Source organism: Gambusia affinis, linkage group LG17 (assembly GCF_019740435.1).
Source record: "Gambusia affinis linkage group LG17, SWU_Gaff_1.0, whole genome shotgun sequence".
Taxonomy (NCBI): Eukaryota; Metazoa; Chordata; class Actinopteri; order Cyprinodontiformes; family Poeciliidae; genus Gambusia; species Gambusia affinis.
Window position 1 is genome coordinate 12,368,837 of NC_057884.1, and position 15,168 is coordinate 12,384,004.

Sequence of the window (15,168 nt, forward strand, 5' to 3'; positions counted from 1 at the left end):
TACAGTCTTCTATGCCATCATTGTTCTAGTTATGTACTGCTATTCCACATTCTAATTTATTCAAGTATATTTAAGTGCATTTTAATACTACTAACTCATTGACCCCCACACTGGAGATGTTATATATGTAGGAATTACATAGAAATTACTATGTATATATGAATTAATTTTCCAGAATGTCCTAATGAAAGTTTGTGCAAAACACAAACAGAAAAAAACCCAAACACATTTATATGTTAAAGCTAATTTTCGTGCTGTGTTGCAAAAGATTCATTAATTAAACAAATTGTGTTTCTTATTCAATAAGTAATTTATTATTAATTATATTACATAACTTATATAAAAGGAATTTTTATTTTAAACACTATTTAAAATGTTTGAAATAAAACTAACCCTGATTTAAAAAGTGTCAGGACTTCATCCTGGATTTTCTGACTGCATATTAGAGCCAACATACGAATTAGAAAATGAAGTGACGATGACTTATACTAGTATAATCTGAGTAAGGTCTGGTTTTGCCACATTGTCTGGTTTGTTGTGCAGGAATGAAGGCTGGCCCCTCCCCTTACCTGATCCGTATGTGTGCGCCAGCATACCTGTAAGGCCCTGGGCGTGTGCTACAAGACCGCTCAGGTGTCTTTCAAACGTCTGAGTCATCTGCCAATCAGAAAGGAGCTTTTCTTCCTCGTTGTTACCATTCTCGTCTTTCTTCCTTCATCCTTCCTGTTATTTGATGCTTATAGACTAGCAGAAAAAAAAAGTGCAACACACCTCCAGATAGGGACAGGAAGCTCAGAGACGGAGCACCAGAACTCGCATGTAACTTTATGTGGCGTAAGAGACTGAAGGTTGTCTTGGCTTAAAGAGAGCAGATGTGTGGCTTGTTTGTTAAGCAGAGCAGGTTCAAACACAGACACTTTGGCGTTACTGGTATGCTTCAGGGTGGCTGTGAATACACAGAGGCAGACCCGGAGCAACACGGCTGTGCTTTTCCCTCCCACAAGTCTTGACTTAAAACCTCTCAAGCTGGTTGATCATATGATGTTGCTCTCAAGCGCCCGGAGGGGGTAAGTCATGCTTTTACAGTCTAATAAATTCCTCACAGAGATGTTCTTGTTCTAATTCTGGCTCAAGTTTATGTCTGTATGTATCATGTTCACTGATGCTTTTTCTAAGCAGACTTGGTAGTTTTTTGCTGTAGAAGATCTATCATGCTCCATTGTTATTTACAAATTTCACACCTTTAACTTTACCTTGGACAGGTTGTTCCTCTTTTCATTTTCCCCCCTCAGGTATCAATATTTAATTTTATACTTCCTAAAATGGTGATGTGCTGCAGTAACTTCCTATTCTGTAGAAACCTTTAATTCTTTACCTCTGTCGACAAGGTTCAGTTGAATGTGGGCTTTGTGTTTCCTGTTATATTTTTGCGTGTTTTATTTCAAAAACTGTCAAATTTCCACTATTGAAAGCTTCATAATCGTATAAGGGTTTTGTTGTGATTTTATGAGCCACGAAAATAAAATTGTTGCAATGTGAAACATTCTTATTTTAAAAATCATTTCAGTCATGTATTGTATTTACAGTTTTACCTCACTGCTTTCCAAAATTCATAAAAAAAAGTCTGCTCTTTTTTATTTATTACTTTAATTTTGAAAAAACAAAGACAAATTAAATTTTTCTAAGCGAGAAATCTTACACGTCAAACAAATTAATTTCAATCTATTTGTCTTTGTTAATCGTAGTTAACTCTTGTTGCATTTGTTGCACTCTGACAGGAACTGAGAACGTCGCACCCACACAGGAAATGTGGTCAAAGTTTGTCCCGGATGTTGGCTTACATGACATGAATGAAATAATAAAAGAAAGACAGAAAAGTTTTAAAAAACGAGCAAGTGCAAGAAGGAATGAGATGGCGTTTAAGCTGAGATCATATAGGAATCCAAAAATCTGATATAACTTGTGACTTTTCTTCTGATACGGGTCGTTGCTGGTGTTTGTGTTCACAACACAATCTGAAGTCAAGTTCACCAGACAGACATCTGCAATGTGTCGCAGCGCATGGTGATAAAATGATAAACAGAGGACAAAACGGTTGAACTGCAGCCCCAGAGCCCCACCCTCTCTCCATCGAATCTCTGTCCATAACGCAGCATACACCCCGTCACTCCGCTTCCTTCTGCTGCTCGTTTGCTCAGCTGGGTTTCTTTTTTGGTCTCAGGAAGTAAAAATGGGCTTTTGTCTTCAAGGTGTCTTGCACGGCACATTGGTAAAAGCAGCAAATTAACAGTAGTTTTAGATGTATTAACAATATGAATTTGCTATATTGATTTGCTAAATTATATTTATGTTTGCTTTATAAATATGATGATGTTCGACATTGCAGAGGCATTCATCTTCAAGCCTTTTTGTGTTTTGTCACAACCACAAAACAAAATCAAGCAGTGCAAGGTTATGAAGTAAAAGGATAAGAATACTTCTCTTTCAGTTTGTTTCTTTTACAATAAAAACATCTAAAAAACAATGCATTCACCCCCCGACCGTTACTCCTCAACCCTCTGCTTGAGGCAGCATTTTTTGGGTTCTCCTTTCATCACAGTTGGAGATGCAGGTAGTGTTTTGATATGTAGCTACTATTTTAAAATTCGAACAAGATTCTTTGCTAAATAGCTAAATCTCAGTCAGATTAGATGGATAGTATCTTTGAAGGTTGATTTTGAAAACTTAACCACAGATCTTTAGCTGGATTTTTGTTTGAGCTTTGACTGGGCCATTCTACTCCATAGGTACACTTTGATTTTTACAAAGCATACTGCGACCATTACTGTTCCTGCTGAATGAAATCATTTCCATTTTCTGATGAGGATTGTGCATTCAGAGTGATGAGCAGTGTTGATTTTCTCCCAAACTTCTTCTACAGGAATTATTGCAAAATGAGAGTGGGATGACATATATTTTTACATATATATATATATATATTTATATATATATATATATATATATATATATATATATATATATATATATATATATATATATATATATATATATATATATACAAGATATTTTCTTAACCAGTTTTATTGTCCATTTGATTCAACTAGCTGCACAGCTGAATCAAATTTAAGGGAAATTATTTTTTTCTTCTGAGTTCAAATTAAAATGTTTCTACTTTTCGCTTTTCTTTTTTAATCCAACAGAAATGGCACCTTGTAAAAGCATCAAGCCTAATCCAGCAGGGGAGGACTTTTAGTAAATAAGCAGCTTCATCACCCCTCTCTAAACTTGACAAAAAGCTGGCAACTTTACTGCCTACGAGGCGCCGATGGAGGAGGAGAACCTTTGTGCTTCTCTGCCGGTTGTTGTAGAAACAGAACTGACATGTGACTCGCAGACCTCAGCGGATCAGAGCATAAATGGAGAACGTGAGGAGCCGGGGTCTGGTGATGGGGTAGAGATGAGCGAGACACATGCCTCTCCTGAAGAGGCAGAACAGCTGGAGGAAACTATGTGGACTCTGCAGCCCGTCGCCTGCACCAGCTCCTCTATTTCCTTCGCCAGTGTGGGATGGGACATGCCCATCTTCTCCGCAGAGACGACTGACAGCAGCTTGGCCAATCAGCTTTACTCCGAGGGCGTGACGAGTCTGAACTGCACTTCCTTCTCTCATCACCATCAGCCTCAAGATGTTACTGCCGAGCCTTACGCGCAGGAGGACAAAGAGGAACCAGATGAGTCTGAGGCACGGCCTCTAAACCCAGCTACTGAGAGCGCCGGAAATGACTATAAGGTATGAAATGTGTCAGAGAATGAGGAGGTGTGACACTTTCCTGCCTCTGTTGCTTGTTACTGACAATTTAATCCACAACTAAAAGTGAAACATGTCATTACGCCTAATTTTACTGGATTTAAAAGTTTACATCCTGTGTTTTTGTTGCTAATTTGGGTTTCTGTGGTGGATGTGGGAGTAAATGAGCATATGTGTTGTTGGTCAGATGAGTGCAGCTCCGTGTACCCAGAAGGAATCACAAGTTTCTCTCTGTAAGCTCATGCTCAGTAGTCTGTGTTGCAATTTTCAGCCATGTGATGCTGCAGATGAGAACGAGCCAACGAAACAGGAAAAGGAAGATTCAGCAGCAGAGCAGTCTGAAAGTAACACCGGTATGTATCAGAGCAGCTCTGTTACATTTGTTTTACTTGGAGATTATTTGTGTTTCAATTTAAGAGGAGGTGTGTGTCACTTCTTGACCTACCTTTCTCACCGTGTTTAACCTCTTCTGCCAAATCTTCTAGGGATTTCAGATTCAGAAGAAGATGATGGAAGCCCAGTAACGTCAGATGAGGACCTATTAAAAACTTCTGACAAGATTCAATGTTTATCAGAAGACGTGGACACTTTTTTAGATGTGAAACTCGAAAAGGAACAAGAGGTCATAGTTCTGCTGAGTGAGCAAGAAGACTCGGAAGGAGAACAGGCCTCGACAAACGGTGTTGACACTGACGGAGCGACGGAGGACTGGAGCGAGGTTCCAGAAGAGAAGAGTTTAAGTAACATTTCCGACGAGGAGGAACCGGCTCCGGCAGATTGTTTTGAGACTACACGAGCGACCGAGGAGGAGAGTGGCGGACAAGAAGAGCAGAGCTTCACTGATGTTTTCAACGAGGAGGAACCAGCCGCAGCAGATTGTGTCGAAACACAGGAAGAGGAGCATCAGAACGTGAGCGAAGATGAGGAACGGCAGAGTTTGACCGACATTTCCAATGAGGAAGAAAGCGAGGAGGCAGAAACTGTCAGCTCTCTGAGTTATCTGTGAGTATTGTTCATTCAAAAAACATTTTCAATTACAGCGAAGCCAGAGAAAAAAAACAAAAAACTAATTACAGATGCTAATCCTGATTTTATCACATAAAAATAACTTAATTACATTGAACATCTACTCATTCATCATGACTGCTAATGAGTCAGCGTTATCTAAAAGATAAGGAACGGTTCTGTTACAACATGCTAACATTTAAATAAACTTACCACATATGAGACACAACTTCTATTTCAGTCATATGATTTGATCTTTTCACGTAATGTTTAAAACTGGTGAACTCCAGTAAAGCTCTCAGAAATGTTGGTAAACTAGGATAAAATAAGCAATCAATCCACGTTCTCAGTATGTTTAACCACATTACTTGACAGCTGCAATGCAAGTTTATTAGCATAGCGCTTTTGGTGCAAGTGCTTTATATAATGAAAATTTAAATTGCAGTGATATAATAAGGGAAAGTAATGAAAAATTGGAATACAGATTAAATCAATGGTGTTAATATTAAACACAGACAGCTTTAAAAAGAGGGATTTTTTTAGCCTTGGTTTATAGAAACTCTTTGTTTCGGTTGTTTTGCAGTTTTCTGGACATTTGTTCCAGGTGAGAAGAGCATTAAAACTGACTGCTGCTTCTCTATGTTTGGTTCTGGTTCTGGGGATGCAGAGCAGACCAGAATCAAAGACCACAGTGGTCTGAAAGGCTGATACAACAACAACAACAACAGATCTTTGATGTATTCAGTAATTTATAAACCAATAAAAGTATTCTGAAGTCTATTCTGTGACTTTAGACCTGGAGCAATGTGCTCTACCTTCCTGGTTTTAGTCAGGATGTGAGCAGCAGATTCTTTAGGCAAAGCTATGAAGAGCATAGCTCTAAAGTACTTCAGGTCTTGTTGTTTGATCAGTAGCGAATTTACAAACTTATTAAAATTTTTTAGATGACGCAGCGATGATTCAAAATAAGTCAGTTGTTCAATCATTGTACTGGAATTGAACTCCCAGTCAGTTTTCTTAAATATCTCATTTTGCCTAATCTCAGTATTTGATGTGAACTTTTATTCCTCAGAATATTGGGAATTCTCTTAAATTCCCACTTTGTAATATTTTTTTAATTTATTTGAGAAAACCTTTAAATGAAGCATCTGCCAGATATCAATGTCAAACTAAGCAAAGGTTCGAAAAGGTTAAGGTCTCAGATTCTCTTAAATTTGATATTCAAACATGTTTCTATATGGTTTAAAGTCAGTTTAGTGATTCAGAGAGCATAATGCTGCTGCTGTGCACTGCATGCTAGCTGTCTGAAAAAGGCTTCCCCTTGCTTACAAGAAAAAAAGTAGCTTTTTGAAATATTTTGTTCTTTTCGGATCAAACATGAAAACTAAAGAGGCGAGTGATACTGCTTTGAAAGTACAGTTCGGCACGGTTGCTAAGCAGCCAAGTGCATTTGCTACCTGAGCATAGATCCTGCCTAGTTATCAAGTTAATATAAGATTGTTAGACCTGTGTTCCTCTCTGAAGAGCAGAATACCTAAAATGTATTCTTCTTTGCATTAAGCAAAGTTGGCAAACATCTATTCTATATGTTTGTTTTTCTGTGGCAAATCAAAATGACATTAAATTATAGTCTCTATATATATTGAATTTGTGGCTGTTTCTGAATATTACACATTTTTGCTTTTACATTTTTGTATGAATACAGTGAAACTATGGTGTTTGTAGTCAAGCTTATTGTACCGTGAGGATCTCATTCTGTTAAATTGTTACTTTAAGAGGAAAACCAAAGAGCTCCTCTAAAGTTGCTACTCATGTCTTTTCTCCACCACTCCCCTGAATATTTTAAACCTGCAAAGTGCTTTCAGAGGTGAAAACTCTTTCTTCCTTTGCTTTAAATTACCATTAGCTGACTGCTACTTCCCTTCTGAATCCCTTTGCAAGCAGTAAAGACATTTTCACACTCCACTTCTGCATTTTGACTTAGCCAAAGAACTAATGACATGGTGTAATGATGAACTGTGTGTTTTTTTTCCTATGTTAGTTCATGAAAATTATACCTTGATTACACAATGCAGTCTCTTTTCGGCTTTAAGTTGGGAGAGTATGTTACCCGCCTGCAAGATGACACTATAAATAAAACTAGCTTTAAATTAATTAATGATAGTTTCAGTCGAAGCCTTCTGCTTCTAACAGGAACACTGATCACATCCTGTTTCTAAAAGTTAGGCTGCCACATTAACATTTCCTCCGGTTTAACACACCATTTTTCTTTTCTCTTTTATATTCACATCTTTCTAAATAGATGCCAGCATTGAGTCACCAGCGTTTCCTACCTCTGAATTTTTCTTTTATGTACACACCTCTGCAGAATTTTGGGCTATTTTAAAAATGTTCTCAATGCATGTTTGTTTTGATGCCTTTTAGGGAAGTATCTGCAGAAGTGCCGCAAACTGACAACACTGGACTAAGCACACCTGCTGATACGCCGAAAGAACTGCAAGAGCTTCCAGAGGACAGTGGACATTCAGAGGACAAGAAGGACGCAGAGACACCGGATCAGTTAGGTGACGATCTCTCTGTGCTGCCTGAAGAAATGTGTGAAGAAGTGGAGGAGAAAGTGGATCCTGAGCTGTCAGAGTCCGAGGATAACAACGAGGAAGTGTCAGAAGAGCAGGCAGAAAAAGCGGAGAGCGCAGAAAACTCATCAGATTGGGCGGAAGACCCTGCAAATCTGGACGAGACAAACTCTTTAGAGCAACAGGAGTTTGACCAAGACAGAGCTGCGTCAGAGCCTGAACCAGGTGAAATGAGTGAGGAGCCCAAGCAGATGCATCCAGAAGAGTCTGATCAGCTTCAGGACCAGTCCCCAGAGATGGCATCACCAAACCAGTTAACCCCACAAGAAGCTCCAGCGGATCAACCAGAGCAGACAGCTTGTGATGAAGCTAAAGAGTCCGCAGTCTCAGGCAATCCATCAGAGCTGAATGAGGTGCCACAGCAAACATGCTGCTCGTCTGAGCAGCCGGGACCCTCAGACAAGACAAATGAGTCAGAAATGAAAGAACAGCTGTCGCCTGACAGCGAGGCTGTGCCGCGGGATGAAGAGGCCGAGTCCAACCACGTGGGCCGAGAGGCTGAGATGTTGGTCCAGACCGAAGACGTTGGGATTACTGACAGTGAGAGCCCACCAGGAGTTGTGTCTAATGGAGATAAACACGAGGATTCGGTGGCGCCTTACGTTAACGGGGATAAGGTGGACAGAGAGAAGGCTCAGCGACTCGCTGAGCAACTCTTTAAGCTGGACAACATCCAACGCTCAGATGTGGTGAAACATCTGGACAAAGAGTAAGCACACAGTCAGACACTTTCATTATTATTCAATAAATGCTTGTTTTCATTATTTAGATATACAGCTTAAAGGTTTACATAAACATTGACGGGTTTTTATGCAGATGACGTAACATTAGCTTAGTTTTATTATTTAATCATGACCAAGAGACAGTGTGTAAATGTTTCTGATCAGCACATATCCACTTATATCCTATAAATACCATTGTTTTAACTTCCTGCTTTCAGAGGGTTTTCAAATTTACATCTTATTTGCATAATATACTGATTACTGCTATGCAGAAACCTCAATGTGTTCTGTCTTTGCATCTGATGAAGAAAACATCATGAGTTTTATTTTCTAAAAATCGATCCCAGGGTACTCTGGACCATTTATAAAGCCTTGCTGAGGAAATTTCATTAATTAAAAAGGAAGCCTTGAACTGCTCTGACTGGAGAGATTTCAACATTTGTTTTGGCAGATGAGTCAGTTTAGAGGGAGTTTAATAACATTTAAGTTCACTTAATCAAATTATTGATTTGTTCTTTAATTTGGCACCAAGGATAAGTCAATCAAATGACCGGCTTTTTTACTTTTTGTTTTTAAATGTCAGCCTTGACTAGTAGTAGAAGTAAATTAGCCTTTTACATTCAATAGGCAGAGAGTGCATGGGGTAAAATCTGGAAACATTTCACAAGCTCAGTTTTGCTCTGTGGATTTGAAAAGTAAGGAATAGGATTTTCTAATTTTCCAGGTCTAGGTAGCAAAACTCAGCTTCTGGATTGTTTCCAGATTTTATTTGAGCACAGGACAAAATGAAAATACACACTTATTTAAGAGAAAGGTTTTTGGCCTCTTGACAAGACAACTTTCCAATAAAAATACTTGATGTTCTTTATTGGAATTTCAATGAAAAACAATCTTAAAGTTTTTTTTTTTATTGGAATAGCTTGTTAAACTGGATCTGGTTTACATGTCGACAAAAGCATAGAAAGGCTTTTGTTTTGGATTTTCATCATTGACCTTTTTTTCAAAATAAAGACATGACCTAGAATAAATAAGAGCTTGTAGAATAACTAATGCTATAAAGAAAATGCCAACTAATTAAAACTATAAAAATAAGATTATAAACCAGATATAATCTTGGTTTCTTGGAAAAGTGAGGTGAGTTGTTACTACAGGTACTGAGACATAGATATACAAACAAACAAAAACAAAAGGTAATTTTTCTATCTGTAACTTAAATTCAGGTTTATTATGAAAAATATTTCATTATGTTTCATGTGTATTTCAAAATGTGGAAAATATATCTATTTTTTTGTACCTGAATTTCCAGAATTTTTTAAAACTGCTGCAAAAATCAAAACCTTCGAGCCTGAAATAGTTTAGAAATTTGAACAATTGTAAGATTTGTTCATTTTAATCTTACATTTGTGTCGAGAAATGGTTTTGGTGCTGAGAAATTTATTGGAAATTAAAATTGCTACAACGCATCTCAAATCACGTCCTTAAGTGTGTAAGTATTTCAAATATCAGAGGTTGATATGAATTTGCTCATATAAATACATATATTCTTGGGACAAATTTATTTTCTGAACGTTTTGTAGTAGTTTACATACATGAGTTTCTCTAAATGACTATCTGCTATTCTCCAATAGTTTGTGTTTGGCTTCTTCGTGTTATTTTCTGACACAAATATATTCATATGTAATATTTTCCCCTTGTTTAGTAATGACTTCAGTCATGCTGTCGGAGAGGAATACCTCAAATTCTTTGATTTCTCTGGCCAAACTCTGGATCATGCCCTCAGGTAAAATACCACAGAGGGATATTTATGTCTTATGAAACACCTTCATGCAGCATATATATCTTTAATCCTTTTTCACGCTCTCGTCCCTAGATCTTTTCTGAAGGTCGTCATATTGATAGGGGAGACCCAGGAGAGAGAACGGGTGCTGCAGCATTTCGCCAACCGCTTCCATGAGTGCAACCCCGACTCCTACTCGCCGGGTGAGACAGACATGCGTCACGCTTCAAGACGCAGCTGCGACGATTCATTCGTGTCTAACATCTGTCTCTGTCTCTTTTGGATGTCCTCAGGGCCCGCGTTGGCTCTGACCTGCGCTTTGATGCTTCTCAACACGGACTTGCATGGACAGGTGAGACCAAACAGCCTCTACAGTTAGTTTTTTTGACACCGATTTGTTCAGCGTTTAAGCAATCACATGTTCGTTTACAGAATGTCGGAAAATCCATGTCTTCTTCTAAGTTTGTGACCAACCTGGATGGGATGAATGAGGGAGGGAACTTCAACAAGGAGCTGCTGAAAGTAAAATATTTACATTTTTCTTCTCCTAGCTTAAGTCTAAAACGCGTATATCAAAACCGATGTAACTTTTCTCTTGGATTTATATTGTAGAGTCTTTATAATTCCATAAAGAATGAACCGCTGGAGTGGGCCGTGTAAGTAACCCATCCAAAAAAAAGCATCACCAGATCCGTGATTCCAGCACACGACCTCATTCATGTTTTCACTTGATCCTGTGGCGAAGGGATGAGGAGGAGCTGAAGAACCTGGTGGATGAAAGTGCAGGAGACGACGCTCCTCTGCGCTCAAAATCCAACCCGTTCTTGGACGTTCCTCAGGACAAAAAGGCCACCATGGTCAAACAGGGATTCCTGCAGAGGAAGCTGCATGCCGACATCAACGGAAAACGCAGTAAGTGGGACTGACACACTTATATCCTATGTTACATCACATTAGACATAACAAATTACAAAACAGAAGAATACCAGTGTTGAGATGGACATTATTATGTTCTCATATAAAAATGATTTAAAATGATTTTCAAAGGCTGGCATTGGCACGAGTTCACTTGTAACAGACCTAGACGAGAGACCAGTTCCAAGTTTGGGTTTAGGCATCAGAGCATAAAGAGCTACATAATTGACACCATTAGTAATAAATAATGCAAACATACTTTTACTGCAATTTATTTAATTTCTTTTATATATTATTTACTCCTTATTTATATGTGTTGTCCCATTGAGATCCAATATCTTATGTAAAAGTGAGACCAGTTTTACTTTTACATCCAACAGGACAAAATGAATAGATGTATAAAGTGTGCCTTAGAGCCAGTTTATGGATTTTTGCAGTCAGGTTTAGCATGAAATTGAAATGAAAGCAGAAAATGTGACTTCTTAAATACAAGTACCTATAGTTGCATTTAACATTTTCCCCGTTTTTCAATCTGTTTTTGAAAGGCCTCTTATAAGGAAAAATCTTGCCCTAAACAACTGATCTTGAGTTGTGTTTGTGGGCCATATAAAATCATTCTGAGAGCCACAAATGACCCACGGACCTTAATTTGGACATCGCTATTCTGGCATTACTAATTATGAACAATTACATAACTTTGAATCTGTAGTTATTGAATTCAAATTAGTATTTCTTTACAAGATAGGTATATTTATTCACTTATGGAAGACATTCACAACATTATTCATCAATAAAAACAGTTTTGATGTGCTTTTTGAGCATAACAGTCATGCTAAAGCCATATTTTACATCCCTGATAATTGCTTGACAGGCTTTATTAAAATCTGTATGTTAGTGATGCAAGTTGTCGGTCATTATTGAGCTGCTGAATGTTGTGTTGTGGCAGCTCCCTGGGGGAAACGGGGCTGGAAACCTTTCTTTGCAGAGCTGAAGGGAATGACCCTTTACTTACAGAAGGTCAGTGACTCAGCTCCTCATTCTCCTAACATCATGTAGCTCTTTTACTTGATCCTGAGTTGTCTGTGTTGTGTGTCAGCATGATTATCGCAGAGATAATCCGGTGACCGAGGACATGGTGGGAGTCCATCACTCCCTGGCTGAGCCAGCGAACGATTACACCAAGAAGCCGCATGTGTTCCGCCTGCAGACGGCCGATTGGAGGGTTTTTCTCTTCCAGGCGTCGTAAGTCGCATAGAGTCGGCAGAGCGAGATGTTTGTGTCTGTGTTCAAGACCGCAGGTTTCCTCTAAAGAGACTGATGGTGACAAATTGAGTGTTTGGTGGATTTTCCCTCAGATCCAAAGCAGAGATGTTTTCATGGATCTGCCGCATCAACTTGGTTTCCGCTCTTCACTCGTCTCCTCCGTTCCCCGCCGCCGTCGGCTCCCAGAGGAGGTTCTTCAGGCCGATACTTCCTGCCTCAAAATCTGCACACTCTCTGGTATGCATTTCAGTCTTCTTTGGTAACAAATTACAAGTTTCATTGCTATCACTTGGTTTTAAAAGACCTTATGTTTTGATAATTGTGCTTGTGTAATTTTTTAATTTATGTTGCAACAGACTTTTCTGTATCAATTGAAGAAACAGTAAAACATATATATTTTAGTCAATGTGATGCAGAAGTCAAACAGTCAAAGTCAGAGGTCAGTAGAGTACAAAAAAAAATTGTACTCAAGTAAGAGAAGAACTACTTCAACATCTTTTTACACAAGTAAAAGTAAAAATTTGCCATCCAAAAAATCACTTAAGTAAGAGTAAAACAGTATTTGGTAAAATAGCTACTAAAGAATAAGATAAAAAAAAAAAGCAATCATGTAATATTTAAAAATTGCATCATCAGGCAGACCAAAATGTAACATTCTGTGAAAATGTTGCCATTTTCAAGACTAAAATGAAAATAATTTATATAAATAAATAATTCTAAAATAACAAAATCAGGCAAAGTAAAAAAAAATTTCCAAATCAATTTCTTTCAATATGTTTAAAAAAAAAAAACGCAGATGTGTTTCTGTGTCTGGTGAATCTTTGGTTGAAGTAAGTTTGTTCTTTCAGTGAAGTGGCTCACAGTGGGTAGAATATCCTGAAATTTTTCTCAAGCAAGAGTGGTGATACTTCATAATAAAATGACTCAAGCAAAAGTAAAAAGTGAAATGTAGCAAAAATACTGTAGCTGTCATTTTAATATAGTAATATATGTTTAATCATCGGGATTCAAATGTAGACACAAAAATGGGAATTTGAAATTGGCTATATAGGCACTGGGATTATAATTTTATACCTCTCTCCATTTATTTTCTTCCTTCCACTTCACAATTTTGCACTACTCTGTGTTGGTCTATCACACACAATCCCAAAATCAATACATCCACAAACATCTAAGCTTACTGTTTTCTTCTGGTTCTGGTTAGAGACCAGAAATGTAACCTTTGTTCTCTTTCCTGTCATTTTCTTGATGTAGGAACTTCAGCTGCAGTGTCACACAGGAAAACTGGATTCCTTTAAAGCCGACCTGTTGCATCAGCAGGAGAACCCGCCAGACAGCAAAAAAGCTAAAACCAGGGATCTGGAGGAACACCGTGTCAGAACTGAGTACCTGCAGTTCGAGGTACTGGAGCTGCTGTGTGGGCTTAAAGCATGAGTTTATGTAGATCTACAGGTTATTCAGTGTTTGTCGCTCAACCACAGGTGTGTCGCTACGAGACCTACATCCAGGTGCTGGAAGCCTGGAAGAGAGTGCCGAAGACTGGGGACGACACATTGGCCAGCGCCGACCTGAAACTGTTTGACAAGGCTGCCTGTGGAGACTGCATGGGGGATGAAGACGATGATGAAGCTGGCCTGAAACGGTCTTACTCTAGTCCTTCTCTGGATCTTGAGCTGACCTCTCCGACAATAGTAAAAGTCAAACGTAATATCTCTGAGAGACGGACTTATCGCCGGACCATCGTTCCTCGATTTAAGGAGGCCTGACATGAAGCGATTGTTGCGCCCAAAGACGCACTTTTAATCATTTCCGCTGAGATTTTACAGCTAGTGAAGTAAGCTGTAAAGTTCACTAGTAAAAGGGGGCTTTTACAAAGATGCATGTAAAAGACCTCGCAGGATTTTTTTTATTTTTTCTAGTTCATTTTCACGTAAATGCAAAATGCACAATTGATAATCTCCATGAATTGAAATGGACCTAATTTGTTTAGTTTTGTCTGAATTTACAAGTCTTTTTATGAACTGAGATATTGTGGTACCAGCATTTATGTTTTCCTTTTAGGTCAAAGTGATTGTTTTGTGAGGTCACAAACTTTCTTACTGATGTTTACCACAAGAGGGTGCTGTAGAACAGCACATGTCTAAACAAATGGAACCAGGAAGAAGAACTGCTTACGTTTTATTTTCGTATTGCACTTTTTTTAAAAAAAAATATAAATATATAGTTCTCTCTTAGATGCTTTGTTTAAATGAAGGACTTATAAAGTAACACAACATGTTACCCAGCACCTGTTAAAAAACAAAAACTTGGGTTGAAAATGTTACAGGATTTAAGAAAGAAACATAATCTGAAATATTTCAGGACATTTATTCCTTTTCTAAACCCAAACTGCAAAATATGGATCAGTGAAGCCCATCCGGGTTCAGTTTTCACAGATAAATCAATAAAGTGTTCACAGGAAATATAAAATGCAGAGTTTACCAGTTTTCCTAATTAAATTTTTTACTTTTTATGTTCTGTTTCCCATTTAGTTTTATTTCTTTTAGATTAAATTAATTAGTTTGTGTGTTTTTTATTTAAAAAAAAATCAATTTTTTCTAGTTAAATAAAAACTGAAATGTTTTTTCAGTTTTTATATCCTCATTTTGAAATGAGGATATTTATCATCTGACTGACTAGTAAAATGTGGAATGCTTTTTAATGTTTTATATTTAATTTGTTTGAGTCAAAATGTCCTTCACAAAAAACAAACAAACAAACATTAAATATAAAACTTTCCTAAACTTCGAATTACTGCAGTAAACCTGAAAAAGGGCATAAATAAGGCACACTGTCTCGGGCGAACCTCCTGCGTTTTTGTCTGTTTTCCTGTAAATGATGGCACCAAGTCGGCCCAGGTCCTGTTTTGAGTTTTCTCAGCCTATTAATCAGCAGTTGAGTACAATGACCCAACCTAACGTGCAAACACACATATGCACACTCCTAGTAAATACAGAAACGGGATGTGAATGCAAATGGGCTGCACAGCAAAGAGCAGGAAAT

At 38.0% G+C, this 15,168-nt stretch overlaps 1 protein-coding gene across 1 annotated transcript; it reads left to right on the forward strand.

Annotated features, from left to right (window-relative positions):
• The first annotated feature begins 772 nt into the window (after positions 1–772).
• Positions 773–14,115, forward strand: LOC122819472 (PH and SEC7 domain-containing protein 2). The gene is made up of 16 exons (XM_044096224.1): positions 773–1,067; positions 3,201–3,790; positions 4,080–4,161; positions 4,294–4,810; positions 7,238–8,158; positions 9,871–9,951; positions 10,042–10,151; positions 10,242–10,300; positions 10,381–10,470; positions 10,561–10,604; positions 10,694–10,860; positions 11,810–11,880; positions 11,960–12,105; positions 12,219–12,363; positions 13,381–13,527; positions 13,608–14,115. The coding sequence occupies exons 2-16, from the start codon at positions 3,326–3,328 to the stop codon at positions 13,890–13,892; spliced, it is 3,330 nt and encodes a 1,109-aa protein (XP_043952159.1). The 5' UTR covers positions 773–1,067; positions 3,201–3,325; the 3' UTR covers positions 13,893–14,115.
• Positions 14,116–15,168: the final 1,053 nt, after the last annotated feature.

What these genes read in the sequence shown, in the direction of transcription:
- LOC122819472 (XM_044096224.1), top strand. Translation starts at nt 3,326, where the DNA reads ATGGAGGAGGAGAACCTTTGTGCTTCTCTGCCGGTTGTTGTAGAAACA. An exon ending in GTGAAACATCTGGACAAAGA is followed by an intron (nt 8,159 to 9,870) that starts GTAAGCACACAG and finishes CCCCTTGTTTAG; the next exon opens with TAATGACTTCAGTCATGCTG. An exon ending in CTGAGTACCTGCAGTTCGAG is followed by an intron (nt 13,528 to 13,607) that starts GTACTGGAGCTG and finishes GCTCAACCACAG; the next exon opens with GTGTGTCGCTACGAGACCTA.